Below are 17,422 nucleotides of genomic sequence, written 5' to 3' on the forward strand. Positions count from 1 at the left end.
AACCGGCGACGACGTATGGAAACATCATGGTGCTTTTTAGAAAAGTGATCCCCTATTGGTTAAGTGACATTGTAGGAGAACTTACTGCATGTGTTTGTGTGTTTTATATGTGTGTATACATGTATTTCCTCTTCATTTTATTTTTTCTTGCTAAATGGAAATTTATTCCAGGTATCTGTGATCAATTCTGTTGAGACTTCTCATGAAGACATGATTGTGAGTTTTCTTCTTTAATTTTTGTTTTTAAATCAAAGTTAAATTTATTTCCCCCCCCCCCCCCCCACAATTGAAAGCTGTCACCTTGAAGGTTTCTTCTTCTCCCTCAATGACAGCATGATGCTCAGATGGATTACTATGGCAACCGACTGGCGACGTGTTCATCAGATCGGACCGTCAAGATCTTCAACATCCGAGATGGGGCACAGACCCTCGTGGCACATCTGCATGGGTATGCTTTAATTTTTGTAACCTTGTTTCTTTTCTTATTTTTATTTAACTTGAGTGGTGTAAACAATTTTATTATTTTTCATTTGGTTTAAGTGATGCGAGTGGTTCTGCCCTTTCGGTTAAGTTGGAACAAGTGTTTGTTGTGATATTATTGTACACCGCTCCCTCCCAATTCCATCTCCACGTGCTGCATCACGGCATCCCCAGGCACCCCGGCGATGTCGTGCGCTGGAGGATTTGTTATTTATTTATTTGGCATGGGGGCGGTGTACTTTGAAGGTACCTCTACTTGTATTTTTTTTGTTGTTATTTTGCACTTATCTCCTCAAACAAGTTTTAATATTATTTTGTGGCTGAAAAAGTTAGAATTGGAACCAAATTCCATGTTTCACTCTTGCAGATGCTTGAACTAGCATGATCTGGCAGGTTTGGAGGAGAGATTTAGTGGGTTATGAATGGACTAGTGTGCAATTCTGAGTTGGCATTCTACAAATCTGGCCTGAGCTCGTTAAAAGCCTGTGGTGGAGACGAGCACTCTCTTGCTTGTCTTGCTTCTGGTTGTTTGGTTGGTTGGTTTTAACTTCGAGCGTCTGACTTGGTAGAATGACATCAGGATGTAGGTATTAATTTTGGGGAAAAGTTTAAGATTTTCTTGTAATATGAATTGATGAGAGACAAGCCCAAATGCCTCCTCGTCTTGTGTGATCTTAAACAGACAACTTGATAACCCATCTCTGAACTGCCATGTAATATGAGTTTGGGCAGTCACTAGTCATCCTTTATTCGTGTCTTTATGTCAGTGTTGTATCCAGAAATCTTGGTCCACAGAGTAGATTAGCTTTATATGCTGCTGTGAGATTGTTCGATATCTTCATCACTCAAAACTGAATAAATTGTAGCCAACAAATCTTTTTAAATACAAAGAAAATTTACTTGGCATGGATGAGAAGATGCCAATGATTTTTTTTGTTTTTTGTTTTCTTTAAAAACTTGTCATAGAAGGTAGCATTTTGGTGCCCATCCCAATTTGAGTTGACCACAAAGTATGGACTGGTGCATCTGTCGCTCATACAAGGTCAAAGAAGGATTACCCACTCGCTGAAAGCTTGTGGTGAGCCAGCTGAGTTTTTGCCAAAAGGTACTTTGTAATTCTGCTGAGATGCTCTAATTGCTGAAGCTTAACATCCAAATCCTGAATACCGATTCCTTCATCCTGTTTCGAAGCCACAATATCTGGGATGCCAGGCTAATGTCGTTGCCAATGGGTCACTTAAATTCTCAATGTTGTCTTGCCAAGTCACAGTTTTAAAGTTGTTTTTTTATATTATTATTAATTCTTAAGGCCTAATTACCTTGAAAAATGCATAATAATTGTCCTCATAAAATGTTGCATTTTGTTAAATAACCTTCCCCTTGTCACTTGGCCAGCCATGATGGACCTGTTTGGCAAGTAGCTTGGGCTCATGCCATGTACGGTAGTGTTTTGGCTTCTTGCGCCTACGATCGTAAGGTGATCATCTGGCAAGAAGGAAAACATGAATGGGAGAAGATACATGAATACAAAGGGCACGATTCTTCTGGTGAGACCTTTGTTGCATGTTTGTAGTTGCACGACAACATGAATGACTTTTTTTTTTTTTTTAATGAAAAAAATTGCCCGAAGATGGTTTGAAACCTTATAAGTTTTAAATTGACCGCTGGAATTTTTTAGGCAATGCTGTAAAATGTTATAAGTTTGCAAGTAAGGAGCAGTTTGACTCGTGGTGGTTGAAATCTTTTTTTTTTTTCATGGAATGGCAGTTCTCATACCGTTTTTAAATGTTACTCCTGCTTTGGTTCCTGGTTCTAGTTTCCTTTTTCATCCCAGAAAGTCCATCCATATATCACATCTTCATTCACCACTGCAGAGAAGTTTCTTTAAACCGCTTTATCGATATTCAGCACGGCAATTGGGTAGCTTCGAAGCTGCTGTCATTTTGTGATGTCTAAAATTGTTGTTAAGCTGAAGAGAGTAGAGTGATGGCAATTTTTTAATTTTATTTTAATTAAAAAAAAAAATTTTCAACCAGCATATTGACCGGTAGCTTTTGAACAGATTTTTACATTGCATCTCTCCATTGCTATCAGGGAAAAAGATTTAAATGCTTCGTGAGATCCTGTTTAGTTTTCCCGAGGGAGTGGGTGCAATGGAGCTGCTGGAGTAAAAGTGAGATTGCAGGCAAAAGATAATAATGGTAGACAATTACACACATGAGATTTTGAACACGATTATAAAAATTGGTAACAAACTTGTTATGTACTTTTCTTTTTCGTTTTCTTGCAGCAGAAAGTTTCTTTTGTTGATGTTTAGGGCTTGAGATTTTATTTTGAAATGCAGTATTTTTTGTTGGTGGACGAGCTTTTCCAGATATTGGGCATTGGACGGATCAATATGGTTTGTATTCTATTTATTTATTTATTTTTGAACCTAGAGATTGCTCAGATGTTGTGAATGTTGTTGTTTTTTTTTTTTCCCCTCCATTTGCAAGACTTGTACTAGAGCGGAGTCGTTGGCATACAATCACAAATCCTCATGTTTCCCACCTAAAGCAAAGTTGATGGATGGCGAATCATTCCACCAGGAATGACTCGATATCGAATTTTGAGTAAAAAGAAAAAAAATTTTTTTTCTATTTTGGCCCGTGACTTCGCCCCCAAGTCCCCACCCCTGGGGCATGAACCGGGAGTGAAATCCCAAAATTCGTTACATATTGCTTGTGTCCCACAATGTTGCTTGCAGATAAGTTTCGTTGTTTAAATTTATTTTTTCTGTCGTGGCATTAAAAAAAATATATATATATTTTTTTAACTCCAGGGATTTAGGGTCAAAATGATACTGCCCTCTCACCTTCTTGCCACGTGGTGATCATAACCTCCAATTTTGGTGAATGTCATCTAAGCACAGGGCAGATTACACACCATAGTGAATAATGGTTTGCACAGCTTTTCATCTTTCCAGTTGAATTCAGTTTTGGTGAAGAACCAACAGCCTACCTAACTATCATGTGCTCAAACAATAATGGGCCCACCATGCAATGCTGCAGCACAAGCGCACAGCTGATGGAACAGTTTGACAAAATCGGTTGGTGAAATGCTACTGTGAATGACAGACAGCTGTCATCGCTGCACGTGTTGTGTTGAACAGGTGGGTGGCATCTAGCTCGAGGTCTCGTTTGAAGCTCACCCAGGCAGTTTGAATGCCAGAAAGATTTCAGCAGGGACATCATTGCTTTAGTTATCTGTTCGTTTTAATTCGGCAAGGTCTGTGTTTTTGTGCTGAACTTACTTGGCACAGTTATGGAAGTGGTGCAGCAAACCAAGGTGCCACCTGTGTGCGAGTGCTCATTTTCTGAGCTAGTTAAGTTAATTGAAGGAAGACAGAAGAACTGCCACGCATGTTGTAATATCGTATCCCGATAGGTTGCTGGTCCTTTGGCACACGATGCATCAGCTTTAGCGTCGGCCACCACAAGAATGTGACTTGCATGAACTCCATTCCTGGTTAAGGCAGCAGTTTTATCAGCATGCCAGCAACAATCACCTACTCTTTGTGAAAGGCACTTTGGAATTTTAACATCCACCAGCAACTAATGGTGGCAGATGTTCTCAGCTTGATATCACTTCCAACAGAAGGTGCATTCATCGATTCAACCCACTGGCAGTAAAACTCGAGCATGACATTTTATAGTTTGATCGGGAATCAAACCCAGACGAGACAGCTCAACAGTGATTGCTCTCCCTGTAAGCTGGTTATAAATCTTTGATCCCAAATATAAATTGGCCATTAATCCTGAGTAAAATACCATACTTTTGGTGTGATCGATGTAAAAGTATGCCTGGTGTTGGCTTAATGGTTAGGGTGGTGGACTTGGGATCCAAGGACCCTGAGTTCAAATCCCGCTCAGCTGTTGAGTTAATACCAGGTGGGGTTGACTCAGCCTGTCATCCTTCCGAGGTCGGCAAAATGAGTGCCAGCATGCTGGTATCCTGTGTTGGAGTGGTGACTCATCCAGGATTGTGCCCAATAGCCAAGGAGACTGCTAAGGCAGCACCAACTCTCTGCACAGAGTATGGTCCCAGTGGATGGATGGATGGATGGATGGATGGATGTAAAAGTTCACTGTTTCACTATTTTGCTCCAATGAAGGGGTAAAGCCTTGTGATCCTTTATGGCAGATAAGTAACCATTTTATATTATTTTGCTTTTCTTGTGCTGTTAAGTCTTGGTGTGTGGTTTTTCTGCCCAGTTAATTCGGTGTCCTGGGGTCCAAGCGAGTTTGGCTTGCTGCTCGTGTGTGGGAGCTCTGACGGAGGCATCTCGGTGTTACAGCGAGCTGCTGATGGCCGATGGGAGGCCCAAAAGATCAACAACGCACACACGGTATGAAAGTCGAGCTGGAATTGAAGAGTAATTTTATTTACCTCCTTGATAAACTCCAGGTCATCGACTCCCACTCATGGCTGTACGCACTCCTGTCTTTGCCAAGCTTTTTTATGCCTCTGCTGACTGAGTCGCCGGAGACATTGTGCTTTCGGGTTCTATGTACCCGCGTCCATCAGTCCGCCCGTACTAATTTTCTCTGTTGTCTCTGCAACTGCTTATCCGATTGATGCAAAATTTTCACCAGAGGGTGTGACTACACATGTAGAATGTTTTAATCATAATGTCAGAGGTCATGTGGTGTGGCAGCCATGTTTTGAAAAAGGAAAAACTTCAGACCTCTGTATATCTGAAACCGCTCCATGGAATAAAGTGAAACTTGGCACATATCAAGTATTCCGCATGGGAAATGAGTTTTTTTGTTTGTTTAAAAAAAAAAATATATTTTATTATTATTTTGGATGATGTCATAGGTGGCTTCGTAATGACATCATAATTCCTTACATCAAACGCTTTATCCGATCAGTATGAAAATTATTGGGGGGGGGGGGGGGGAATTGATGACATCACCGGTCACGTGGTTCGGCAGCCATATTTCTTTTAACATAAAAGCCTTCGATAATGAAGTAGGCAGAGGCATATCTGTCGACGTCGAAGAGTGCCATTCAAGTTTTATTTGAAATGCCTCATGTTGCATCAGAGTTGAACACTCTCATGCTTTCATGACATCATGAATTGGGTTGGAGTCAAATTTCTATCCGAATCGACAAATTCTTCAGAAGCAATGAGTTTTGTCATTTTGTTGATCTTGTTAAACCAACTTGCTTTGCCGCCATCCTTTATTTTGTTGAATATTTGTCTGTTGTTTCCAGTTGGAGTTATGGTTACTTTTTTATTTTTTTAATGCTTTTATTTGATGGAACGAGGCAATCCTTTTGCATTGGTGTTTTTTTTTGTTTTTGTTTTTGTTCCCCCCCAAGCTTGAAATTATGAAAAATTCTGGAAACAGCAGTTGCATCTTTCGTCTTTACATCTTTCCTTTGACTTTGTTTTGAAGTTTTGCATTTTTGTTGATGCACAAATTTTCCTTTAAAGGTCCCATGACACGCAAAACTTTCTGGTTATTTATATATTAACTTGACCTTCGTAGTGAAGAAATCGCCCATGTTTTTTTTTTTTTTAATCAAAAATGGGATAATTAGAGCAACATTTCGATCATTTCTGGTGCTTTTCACAACTTGCTATGCCCCGCCCCTAAAAAAAGTTGACTTCAGCGAACCGCAGCGTTGACGTCACATACAGAAACTCGCACAGAGTGGATTGACTCGAGATCTCTCGAGTCTAGACCAGCGTTTCTCAACCTTTTTACCATTGTGGAACCCTTGAAATAGTTTTCATGTCTCGGGGAACCCCTGCATAAAAATTATTATATACCATTATTAATATCTAGCTCTTTTATATGTTTATCGTAGTTCACGTGGTAAATATAATTTTTTTTTTTTCGGATACCTGGTTTAAGGAAAAAATGACCCCCATTCTGTCAAATTTATTGGCAATGAAAAAAAAAAACATACCGCTCGTTTATGAGACCTCACACCGAGGTTTTAATTCCCAAAAAAAAATTTTTTTTGTTTGTTTGAAAACATCATTTTTGAAAGTGTTTGACAATTAAAAAACACACCTCATGTAACTTGATCAACAAAACTTAAACAAATAAAGCTGAAGCAATAAAGGTAAACAGAAGAACTAACCTTGAGAGAGAGAGAGAGAGACTTCGTGCTAGGAAGCACAGAGAAGATAGATGGACACCGTGCATGCATCCTGTACTTGAGTCAGTCACTCAATGACACACGAATCCGCCGCGTACAGGACGTCCACGAACCAGTGAGGGCGGTTTCACACTGGCGCCATATAGACATCGTTAAATACATTCCCTATGGTTGTTATAATTATAAATTATATAAGAGGTTGAAGCCTCTATTATAATAACCAAGGAGTTTCCAACAATATGCCATACGTGTATCGTAAAATTATGAATATTAAATCAAACAAAAACTACTCAAAAATACATTAGCCTATTTATTACTGTTTCTCGCAGAACCCCTAGCGACCTCTTGCGGAACCCTCTGGTTCCGGGGAACCCCGGTTGAGAAACACTGGTCTAGACTAGTCCGATAAATCCGTCATCCGTCCGACTAGGCCGATAAATCTGACGTGCTGTCGCTTTCTTTGATTATTCTCTTTTCTTCATTGTTTTCTACTGGCGCTGCATGACGACAGTAGGAATAAAATAAATAAAAATGCAACAGAAAGTCAGATTTATCGGACAACTCGAGACAATTGTCACAAGGTGTGTTCTGCACACAAGTTTTCATCGTATCCGAACAGCGAGATTGCTTCGTTTTATGCGCAGAGAGATACGGCCGATGACATGGGCTGGCCTTGCTTGTGATTCATTCGCCGCGGAGAAACATGTCCGCTGCGCTGCGCTGTTCACGTCACCTCACTAAAATATTTCTGATATCGAGCAGTATGCAAGTCGAATTTACATTATTGAATTACGAATAGGATTTAGTCTAACCAGTTGTTATTTCCGAGTCTTCCTTCGATGTCCTCCCGATCATCATGAACTCCGGGAATTTCATCGCCATTTTCCTCTTCTTGTCCTGCTTCGGGCTCGAACTGCTAAGGCCGTACTTCATTTCCAGCTACCTGAACTTCACCTCCCGCGACTATGTTATCCGACAATTCTCCATGTGATTCAGACCAAAATCCTTCATTTCTCTCACACTCACTGTCGCTACCAGACAAATGAAAGTCCATGCCATCCATTATTCAAAACTAAATCTTCGATTTTTTTAAAGCAGAAATGAACGAAGCGATTGAGTCGACCAATCAAATGTGGAAACGCACAGGAAGCCAATATAATCGCGTAGACCACCAATCCGAGTAATTTACGTGCAGCCTTTGACATACTGTAGTTGACGTCATGTTGGTTACGCCCCTTTCAGGAGAATTTTTAGGCGCTATCGAAGAGGTTTGTTTTTTTTAATTTTACATTTTACAGAATGAGTATTGTGAAAAAACATTGTCAGATCTCAAATCACGATGAAAAACTCCGACAGGACATATATAAATGAAATTTCAGTACTTTTGCGTGTCATGGGACCTTTAAGTCCTATAATGGGCTACATTCTACTCCATTTTGTTTCCTTTGATCTCTATTAGTTTGTCACCCCCTCGCATCCCACTCCCATTTTTATTTTCAGAAAAAAAATTATCTTTTAAGTCCAGTAGTAGGCTTGGTCCCATTAGTAATTCAGAATGACTTTGTGTGACAGGGGAAAGGGCATAAGCGATGGAGTGAGTGTACTTGCCTCATGCGTCGACGAGAGCAGGTCAAGCAACTAGATTGTCCCACTCTAAAGGTCATCAATGTGCCGGCTGGGTTTTTCACGGACAATCCAAGAGTGATATATGGCAGTTCTCTTCAACCTAACTTGACGACTTCCTGAAGCTTAGAATCCAAATCCTTAATACTTCTGCTTTCAGTTGGATTTGAACGTGCAACCTCTGGGATGCCAGTCCAGTGTCTTTGCCAACAAAGCACCGCTGTATCCCTACATACTGAATTTATCTTGTGTCAAAATTTGTTTCACCAAAGTCATGCATGTGCATTCAGGACCATGTATTTATTACATACCTCTCCCCACTTTTTTCGAAGAACGTATCGGAAGTTTGTCTATAAGTTAATACAACACAGCCAGAGGACCTTCTGAAATTATTCCAGCTTTAAAATGAGCTCAAAATGACCAGGTTAAAATCCATGGGGATCAGTAAAGATGCATTTGAAGTTTTGTGAGTTTGACATGAGTAGAGACAATTTTTGATTTCAATTCGGTAAAGGAATGCATTTAAAATATTTTTTTTTTTGTGTGGTAATGTGACTCTCACCTTGCCTCAAAGTAGCCTCGACATGGTTCGCAGCGTTCTCTCCAAGTAGATGAACAAATGGGGAGGTTTATTCCTCACGTGATGTACAGGTAATGAACAAACAATGGAAACCCCTGGATAAATGAGGGACACCAAGCAATGGCTTCCACACAGGTGTGGCCCATGTTTTAGTTTAGCCAATGACATCCCAGCATGCTTAGGTTCATGTCTAAAAATGTTGCACAGTTCCTGGTTGTTTATAATCATGTCTTGCATTGGCTGCAAGAGGAGGTCCCCCTTCACAGAGCGCGTGTGGTCTCCCAATGGTTTGATGAGCATGACGTTGATGTTATCCATATGTCATGGCCTTCTCAGTCACCAGATCTGAACCCAATCGATCCTTTATGGGATATTCTGGAATGACGTCAGACAGTTTTCTCCACCTCAATCAAACAGGTGTGAGACTTTCTCGTAGAAGAATGGTGCCACATCCCTCCTGCAGAATTGCAGACGCTGGTGGATTCTATGCCATGGCGCGTACAGGCCGTGGTGGCCCAATGCCCTATAATGTGACTTTACATTGATGTTTCCATTTTTTTTTTTGTCCACTACCTGTGAATGGGAAAAGGTTGCAGTACAATATGATTTGAGTTGCAAGATGAAAATAACTTTATGTATGTCTCATCTTTATTGTAGTTTTGTATTTTTAATTAATTTTCTGAAATTTGTAGAATTTGTTTTTCCACTTGGAAGTTCTGGGTTATAATGTGTGAATAAAGGTGAAAAAAGTTTGATGTAATGCAATTTAATTCCGTGACTTTCTGTAGGCACTGTGTAAGGGTGGCCCTTAGTATATTGTAAAGAAAAATTAAAGTTGGAAATTTGTCACTCTCACCCCTGCAGTTTGTGCGGTTCCTCGTCAAAAATGTGTGCAAAATATTTTTGAAATCCAAGAATATTTAGAGGTCGCCCTCTGTTGAAGTTTGCTTCGGCACCCAGGTCTTCCTTCTTCAACAAGACGTATTAGCCGCTCAGTGGCGGGGATGTCATGGAAGCCTACTACACTCATTGTCGCTTGGTTCAAGGTGCAAGTGTCGTCTTCGTGCAGTCTGGGAACTGACACCTGTGATGAGCGACCACTTGGAGGAGGAATTTCTGCAGCTCCTCTCCACGAGTCAGCTTCTTATTGAACTCTTGGATTATAGCTACTCCTTTTTCTGCTCGGTCGTTGACCACAGCTCGGATTTCCACGACCTACAGAGCTTTTTTTTTTTTCTTTTTTTTTTTTTTTCTTGTACCTTGGTCGAGGCTCGTATGAGAGCTAACACACAACTCACAGCAAGGAGGCATGAGACAAGCGGGGCGGGAGTCGAAGGGACAAAACAGTGGGGAACAGACACATTAGGTGAACTGTGGAAGGGAGAGGGATGGGGATGGGATGGGGAACATGGCGAAGAGAAGATGGACATTTCAGGGACTTTCAGGAAGGAAAGCAGGAGAAATGAAGGAAGTGGGCTTGGGTGGATTATCGGGGGTAGAAAAGATCGAGGATTTGGATGGGGGAAGATAAGAGGTGGTGGTGAACAGCTGTTTTGAAAGCCTGGAGGGAAGAATGGGAAAGAATAGAGTGAGGAAGTTTATTCCAAAGGCGGGAAAAAAGAGGAATGAAAGAGTGAAGATGAGCAGTGATTCGTGATTTTGGTAGTTTTACCAGAAGGGGGTTGTTGGCGGACCTTGAGCGCCCTGTGGAAATGTGGTGGGGACAAATCGCAGAGAGAGCAGGGGGGGCAAGGCTGGAGAGGAGTCGGTAGAAGACAGAAAGACCACCGACCAACCTGCGGTGATTGAGTGAGAGGCCCAAAGACTCAGCTTCATTGCGGGAGATGCCGATGATCTTAAATGCCCTGATTTCGACAGCGTTAAGCCGAGAAAGGTGGGAGGCAGGAGCACCAGCCCAGAGGGGAGAGCAGTACTCCATCAGGCTACGGACAAAAGCTTTGTAAGTGGTCAGGAGCTCAAGAGGGCCGAGGAAGGACTTAGCACGACGGAGGATTCCCAGTCGGCGACTGGCTTTTGAGGCGAGGTTGGAAATTTGACTTTCCCAGGAAAGAAAGTCAAAGGGCGGAGGAGCTCCTTGTGAGCCAACGGCCATCCATATCTAGTGCCCAACTGTGTCTGCGGACGTCCTCCTGCAGTTGGGTTACTTCTTATTAGGAGGTTGGTGGCAGGATTTGCACTCCAGCCACCGTAAAACGCTTCATTCCGCAAAACGCAAAAACGCAAAAAAATCTGAAAACCCACTCCGTGGGAGTACCTCCTGTGCAGCTTCCCTTCGCAGGGCAGCTCACCGGATGATGGGATTGGGGCAAAGCCTTCGGGACCCCCAATCTTTGATAGGAGGGAAACCACGGGGTAACATCCCTGGGTCAGATTGCGGGAGAGTGTGTCGGAGTGGTGCTGAGGTGTCGTCCACCAGACGGCGGTCTCCTTGGGTTAACCTGAGGCGGTCCCTTCGGGTGGGTGCCTGGAATGTCCTATCCCTAAGAGAGGATGATCACCTGTCTCTGTTATCATCTGAGCTCAAGCGTTTGGACATCGGGATTGCAGCTCTCTCTGAGGTTCGGAGACCGGATTGCGGCGAGATAATGGTGGGTGGTTACACCTACTATTGGTCTGGTCGCTCTGATGGTTACCATACCCAAGGAGTTGCTGTAGCTGTGTCCAATAAGCTGACCCCAATGATAATTGAGGTAACACCGGTCAACGAGCGTATTATGAGATTAAGGATTCGTCACTCCTTAGGTGTCATTTCCCTGGTCTCTATTTATGCTCCGACTGAGGCGAGCGATCTCACCGTGAAGGATGCATTCTACGCCACACTCGAGTCTGTGGTTGATCAGTGCCCCAGACGAGATACACTTCTAGTCTTGGGGGATTTCAATGCATCGACTGGAACTGATAGGGATGGTTATGAGGTGTGTGTTGGTCCCCATGGGTCAGGAACTATGAACCAGAATAGCACTAAGTTCCTTGACTTTGCAAGAAGTCATGGACTTAGGGTGGCTGGTTCATGGTTTCAGCGCCCACAAGCTCATCGCTGGACTTGGTATTCCAACGCTGGCGGTGTGGCAAAGGAGATTGACCATGTCCTCATTGACGGTCGTTGGAGGATGATCCAGAACTGCAGGGTCTACCGGAGTGCTCAGTTCCTCAATACTGACCACAGGCTTGTTGTAGCAACTCTAAAGCTGCACCTTAAATCCTGGAGAATGGTACCATCCCAGCCTAGGCTGGATGTTGCCAAGCTCAGGGATGAGAGAGTAGCTGAGGAGTTTGCGAACAGGCTGAGTGGACACTTGCAGGGTCTGCCTGCTTTGGGGGTCCTGAAGAGTTGTGGAGCACCTTCAAGACCACCGTCCTTGATGTTGCCGGTGGATGCCTTGGAGTTCACCGCAGGGCAAAGAAGAATTTTGTCTCTCAAGGGACACTGGATACCATTGACCAGAGTCGCAGGGCCAGGCTGAATGGCAGAGCTGAGCTGTTTAGGGAGCTGAGGCGTAAAACTGTACGTGCACTGAGGGTGGACAAGGAGGGCTATGTGCGAGGAATCTGTGAGGGGGTAGAGCATCACCTGTGGACAGGTGATTCTCGTCCCGCTTACAGGGGAATTCGCACATTACGTTCATCCAAGCCCATCCCTCGGAGCACTGCAGTTCGAGCAGAGAGTGGTAGGCTCTTGACAGAGGAGTCTGAAGTGAAGGCCCGCTGGGCCGGTTACTTTGAGCGGTTGTACCAGGCTGATCCCCCAGCTGTCGAGTTGGACGTCAAGGGTGTTACAATCCCTGTTGCTGACCCTCGAATCAACTGTGGTCCACCATCGCTTGTGGAAACACGGGCTGCGGTGAACCAGTTGAAACGGGGCAAAGCTCCAGGGATCTGTGGCATCCATGCTGAACTTCTCAAGGCTGGTGGAAATGCTGCACTCGCGTCGTTGCATGCAGTTTTGTGCTCTGCCTGGAACACAGGCATCATCCCAACTGACTGGAAGAGGGGCCTTGTTGTCCCTCTCTGGAAAGGGAAGGGTGATCGCCAAGACTGCAACAACTACCGAGGGGTGACGCTGCTCTCAGTGCCGGGCAAGGTCTTTGCTCGGATAATTCTTGATAGGGTTCGCCACCATCTGCTTGAGCACCAGCGTCCAGAGCAGTCAGGCTTTACACCAAAGAGGTCAACGATTGACCGTATCCTTGCTCTTCGTGTCCTCACTGAACGCAGACGAGAGTTTCGGCAGGGGCTGCTTGCAGCCTATGTTGATCTCTGTAAAGCGTTCGATTCAGTGAATCGGGATGTCCTCTGGAGGATTCTTGGTCTTCGTGGGGTGCCACCGAAACTGATCGATCTGATGTCTGAACTCTACTCTGGTACTGAGAGTGCTGTGAAGTGTGGTGGTACCGCCTCTGACTTATTTCCAGTTGTTACTGGAGTTCGTCAGGGATGTGTACTTGCCCCCACACTTTTCAGCACTTGTATGGACTGGATTTTTGGGAGGATGTCGGAGAGATCAAGTTGCGGTGCATCGTTTGGCAATGTCAAGATCTCGGACCTTGATTTTGCAGATGATGCAGTCATCTTTGCGGAGACTTTAGACATCCTCTTGGGGGCCCTCGAGGTGCTGAATGAGGAGTCGGAGCCGTTGGGATTACGGATTTCTTGGGTCAAAACAAAGATCCAGGCTTTCGGTGACATCTTGGATGCTGCTGTCCTGTCTGTGTCTGTTTGTGGTGAGGATGTTGAGGTCGTGGATAGATTCACTTACCTTGGCAGTGATATTCATGTCTCCGCAGGTTGTGAGCCGGAGGTCAATAGACGTCTGGGTCGGGCCTGGGGAGTCATGGATTCACTGGATCATGGGGTGTGGCGCTGCCGGTACCTGTGCGGGAGGACGAAAGTCCGAGTCTTCAGGTCCTTGGTACTTCCAGTCTTGCTCTATGGGTGCGAGACTTGGACTTTGACCAAGGATCTGAGACGGAGACTTAATTCCTTTGGTACCAGGTCTCTTCGGAGAATCCTTGGCTATCGCTGGTCGGATTTTGTGTCCAACGAGCGGTTGCTGAGAGAGACTCGGATGAGATTTGTTACCTGCATAGTCCGTGAGCGTCAGCTGCGGCTGTATGGACATGTGGCTCGTTTTCCTGACGCTGATCCTGCTCACCAGATTCTCTCAGCGAGGGAGTCTCATGAGTGGAGGAGGCCAGTGGGCCGACCACGTGCCTCATGGTTGCAGCAGGTTGACCATCATCTCAAGGAGATGGGGATGGGCCTGGCATCTGCCTGGGGGATGGCCAGACGGAGGCCCCTGGAGTACCGGCGGAAAGTGGACGCAGCAACGCGCTGTTCTGGCACATGCTCCCATACCTGACCTGACAGGAAAGATCATGGCAGATAGTGAGACCTAGAAGCTTGAAAGAAAAGACTTCTTCCAGAGGATTGTTGAGAAAATGGATGGGGGGGGGGGGGTTTGTAAATGGTCCTTTCGAAGAGACATAGTGAGAGTGTGAGATTTGTCTGGATTGAAAGACATGTTCCACGTGTTGGACCAGTTTGTGATTTTATCCAGATCTGCAGTGAGCGAAGAAGCTGCTTCTTGCCGGTCTGAGGGATGACAGATGGTACGGCAGAGGGTGGAGTCGTCGGCAAAGAGAAATAGAGGATTTTCCAGAGAGTCCGTGAGATCATTGATGAAAACCAGAAAAAGAACAGGGCCCAGAACGCTACCTTGAGGAACTCCAGCCTGCACAGGAAGAGGGGATGAAAGAACTCCATTTAGGGCCACACGTTGACTGCGACAGGAGAGGAAGTCTGCGAGCCATGAGTGGAGATGGCCTTGAATACCATGGGAAGAGAGTTTGGTGAGTAGGGCAGGGTGCCAGACTGTGTCAAAAAGGAGTCCTCCACCTGCCAGCTCTCCAGATGAGAAGGAACTCATCTGAAAGCAGGAAGTGAGTGAAGAGGGCCTTTGTGTTTCTCATCACAAATTGCTGAGGGCCCTTGCTATCATCAACAAATGCACTCAAGACTATTCTGGGACTCTTTGGCAGATGGTTGATGGAATCTTTGTCCAAGGCTTCGATTACGAGTTTCTTCATTGCCGCAGTTACTCTGTCGTCAAAGAAGGCCAGCCCTACGAGCTCCTCCAAGTACCAGAGGTGGAGAGAGAGCTTCTTGCTGGTGGTGGTGAAAATCCCTTAATGTTGGTAGTGCATCAGTTCCAAAGTCATTCCAGGTGGCTCCCACTACCTGAAAAGCCATGTTCCAAGCTTGCATGCAGACAAACGTGGGTAAAACTGCGAGGTGATGCAGCCTCTCTCCTCTGATTGTGGCATTTGGAAGTGCTCCTGGAAGAGCCACATTTTGATCGCACAGAGCACCTTCCCCATCCATCAAGAGTGATGCGTTGCTCCAGGAGCTGTGAACTTGATTTCACGTTCTGGGGTGCCACCAAGGCAGACTTGAGCTCAAGGAACTCTCGGTAATCGTCACAAATATGGGCAGTTTGTCTTCTTGAGAAATCGAGCGGTTCGTCCCATAAGGATGCCACAAAGCTCTCCACATAGGAATCAGTTGAAGCTGGCTTGAACTTATGGTGATCAATATAATGCAGTGACTGAAACCTTTTGTCCAGAAGAATTTCAGGTCCTGTTGACGATCCCCTGATGGTACTCTCGAAAGTAGCTTCAATCAAGTTCCAACCAATGTTGCCGACAGGCAAAGAACAGAAGATCTCTCAAGTTTCTCCTCAATGAGAACACAGGTGCCAGATCGATGATCTGCGTTTGAAGCTGTGGTGTCAAAGCATAATGCCTGAACACAGTCGGCAATCTTTCAGTCTTCGAGATACTTGATGACGGCTGCTGACTGCACCTCTCTAGTTTCAGATGGAAGCTTTGGAACACCCAAAAGTTGCTCAACTCTGAGGCTAGACACAAGGATAAGCAAGTGATCAACATATTTTCAGGATGTTAGGTCCTCCATGAACTTATCATCCCAATGAACGTTAAGGGGGATGTCGGTGGAGAACTCCTCCTTCAAACCTTTCAAAAGAGCCAAATGATTGCGAGACCTGTATTTGTGGATGGAGTTCCGATTGATGTTTAAGTCAGAAAAGCCAAGGTTTGCACTGACATCAGTAAGAATGTAAGTCGCATATCTGGAGGAGATCTGTGTCCGGTCAAGGGCAGCAGCCAGTTGAGGTGTCATGATATTCCTCCTGGCTCTTTTTTGGAGCAGACACAGTGGCAGTGCCCCCAACTGCACCTTCTCTCTCCCCATCACCATCCATCTCCTCTCCTCCACTTTACGATGAAGATGCTACCAGCATCGCTTGGCTGGTTGAAGCTTCTTGCTCCTCCGATATCTTCCATCATCTGTCGGTCTGCTCTGACCTCTTCAGAGATATTTTGTCCTTCCGGAACTGTACTATGTCCACAGAGACTATGCAGCCTGGCCTCCCCTTCTGTTGCTGGGCCACAAGGACATCCCGGTCATCAGGATTCTTCATCAGGACCATTGCATCTGCATGAGCAAGGTCAAAGAGATCTTTCAAATGTTTTTGAAACTTCTGTTCTTTCTGCTTGTGGGATGCAGTGCTCCTGTTCTGATGTTTTTTTTTTTTTTTTTGTTTTTTTTACTTTTTCTCCAGAGCTTTCCAATCCATGAAGACCACCTCCAGCTTGTTAATTTAATGCTGATCAGCTCACGTTGGGACGCTGGCTTTTTCCCACCACACCTTCATTGCCTGTATTGTTTTGCAACTGGCATCCCAGGTGCTTTGTTTCTTCTCCAAATGCAAGAACAGGAAATACCCAAATCCTTGCAGGTAGGATGGCAATTTTTGTGCCCTTTATTTCCAGTTCAATAGAATCGATCAAATGCAACTTTTCTCAAATTCGGCCCAAAGAAAAGAAATGATGCACAAATACATCAAATATGTATCAAATCACAATGTCATGAAAATCAATGATGCAATGAGAGCAAGCGGCAGAGAACCACGCGGCAAGATAGCCTGAGCCACACTGAACTGAACTGGTAACCAAACGTGGGGCAGGGTTGGGGGGATGGATGGCAAGACCGAGACAAACCGGTCACAGCGCCAACTTCCATCAAACAGTACTTTATGCATGTATAATATACAATTTTATACAGGCGTAAAATAGTGTTTGATGGAAGTTGTAGCTGTGGCTGTGTTTTGTGTATATATTATATAATGGTAAAATTTCAACTCGTGAGGGCAACCTCTAAATATTCTTGGATTTCAAAAATATTTGGCACACATTTTTAAGGGCCACCCTAACATTGTTATGAATCTGGAAGCCTTGCGCACACAGACGGACAGCAAGCAGTCCCTGAGCTTAGTTATTTCGATAAGTGTGTGTTTGTAGTTAGGGCCCCCTATCTGTGCCTAATGGGAATTACACGTGTGCACTGCGAATTACTTTTTTAGTTAGGGTTTTTGCAATACAAATCGAGCCTCCAGCCAACCGAAACCATCACTCCTTCACGTTGCACATCGCGCCATTACACACGCGTGTCCAGCCACGTATGTGGGCGGAGATTTCCATCGCC

General features: G+C 44.5%; 1 protein-coding gene across 6 annotated transcripts in view; it reads left to right on the forward strand.

Moving 5' to 3' along the window:
• The window catches only part of LOC147032710 (protein SEC13 homolog), a 51,388-nt gene that overhangs the window by 15,305 nt on the left and 18,661 nt on the right, over positions 1-17,422 (forward strand). For 4 of the 6 annotated variants that reach the window (XM_085870555.1, XM_085870556.1, XM_085870558.1 and 1 more), the window contains 5 exons: positions 172-216; positions 333-448; positions 1,876-2,027; positions 4,734-4,867; positions 16,500-16,676. In XM_085870555.1, coding sequence (XP_085726681.1) covers positions 172-216; positions 333-448; positions 1,876-2,027; positions 4,734-4,867; positions 16,500-16,676 — 624 coding nt within the window. Of the gene's footprint in view, positions 1-171; positions 217-332; positions 449-1,446; positions 1,586-1,875; positions 2,028-4,733; positions 4,868-16,499; positions 16,677-17,422 lie in introns of those variants that run through there. The other 2 variants (XM_085870560.1, XM_085870559.1) reach the window with 2 other exon arrangements.

This window comes from Eptatretus burgeri, chromosome 2 (genome assembly GCF_056783735.1).
Source record: "Eptatretus burgeri isolate ZD-2024b chromosome 2, Ebu_testis_v1, whole genome shotgun sequence".
In the NCBI taxonomy this organism is placed as follows: domain Eukaryota; kingdom Metazoa; phylum Chordata; class Myxini; order Myxiniformes; family Myxinidae; genus Eptatretus; species Eptatretus burgeri.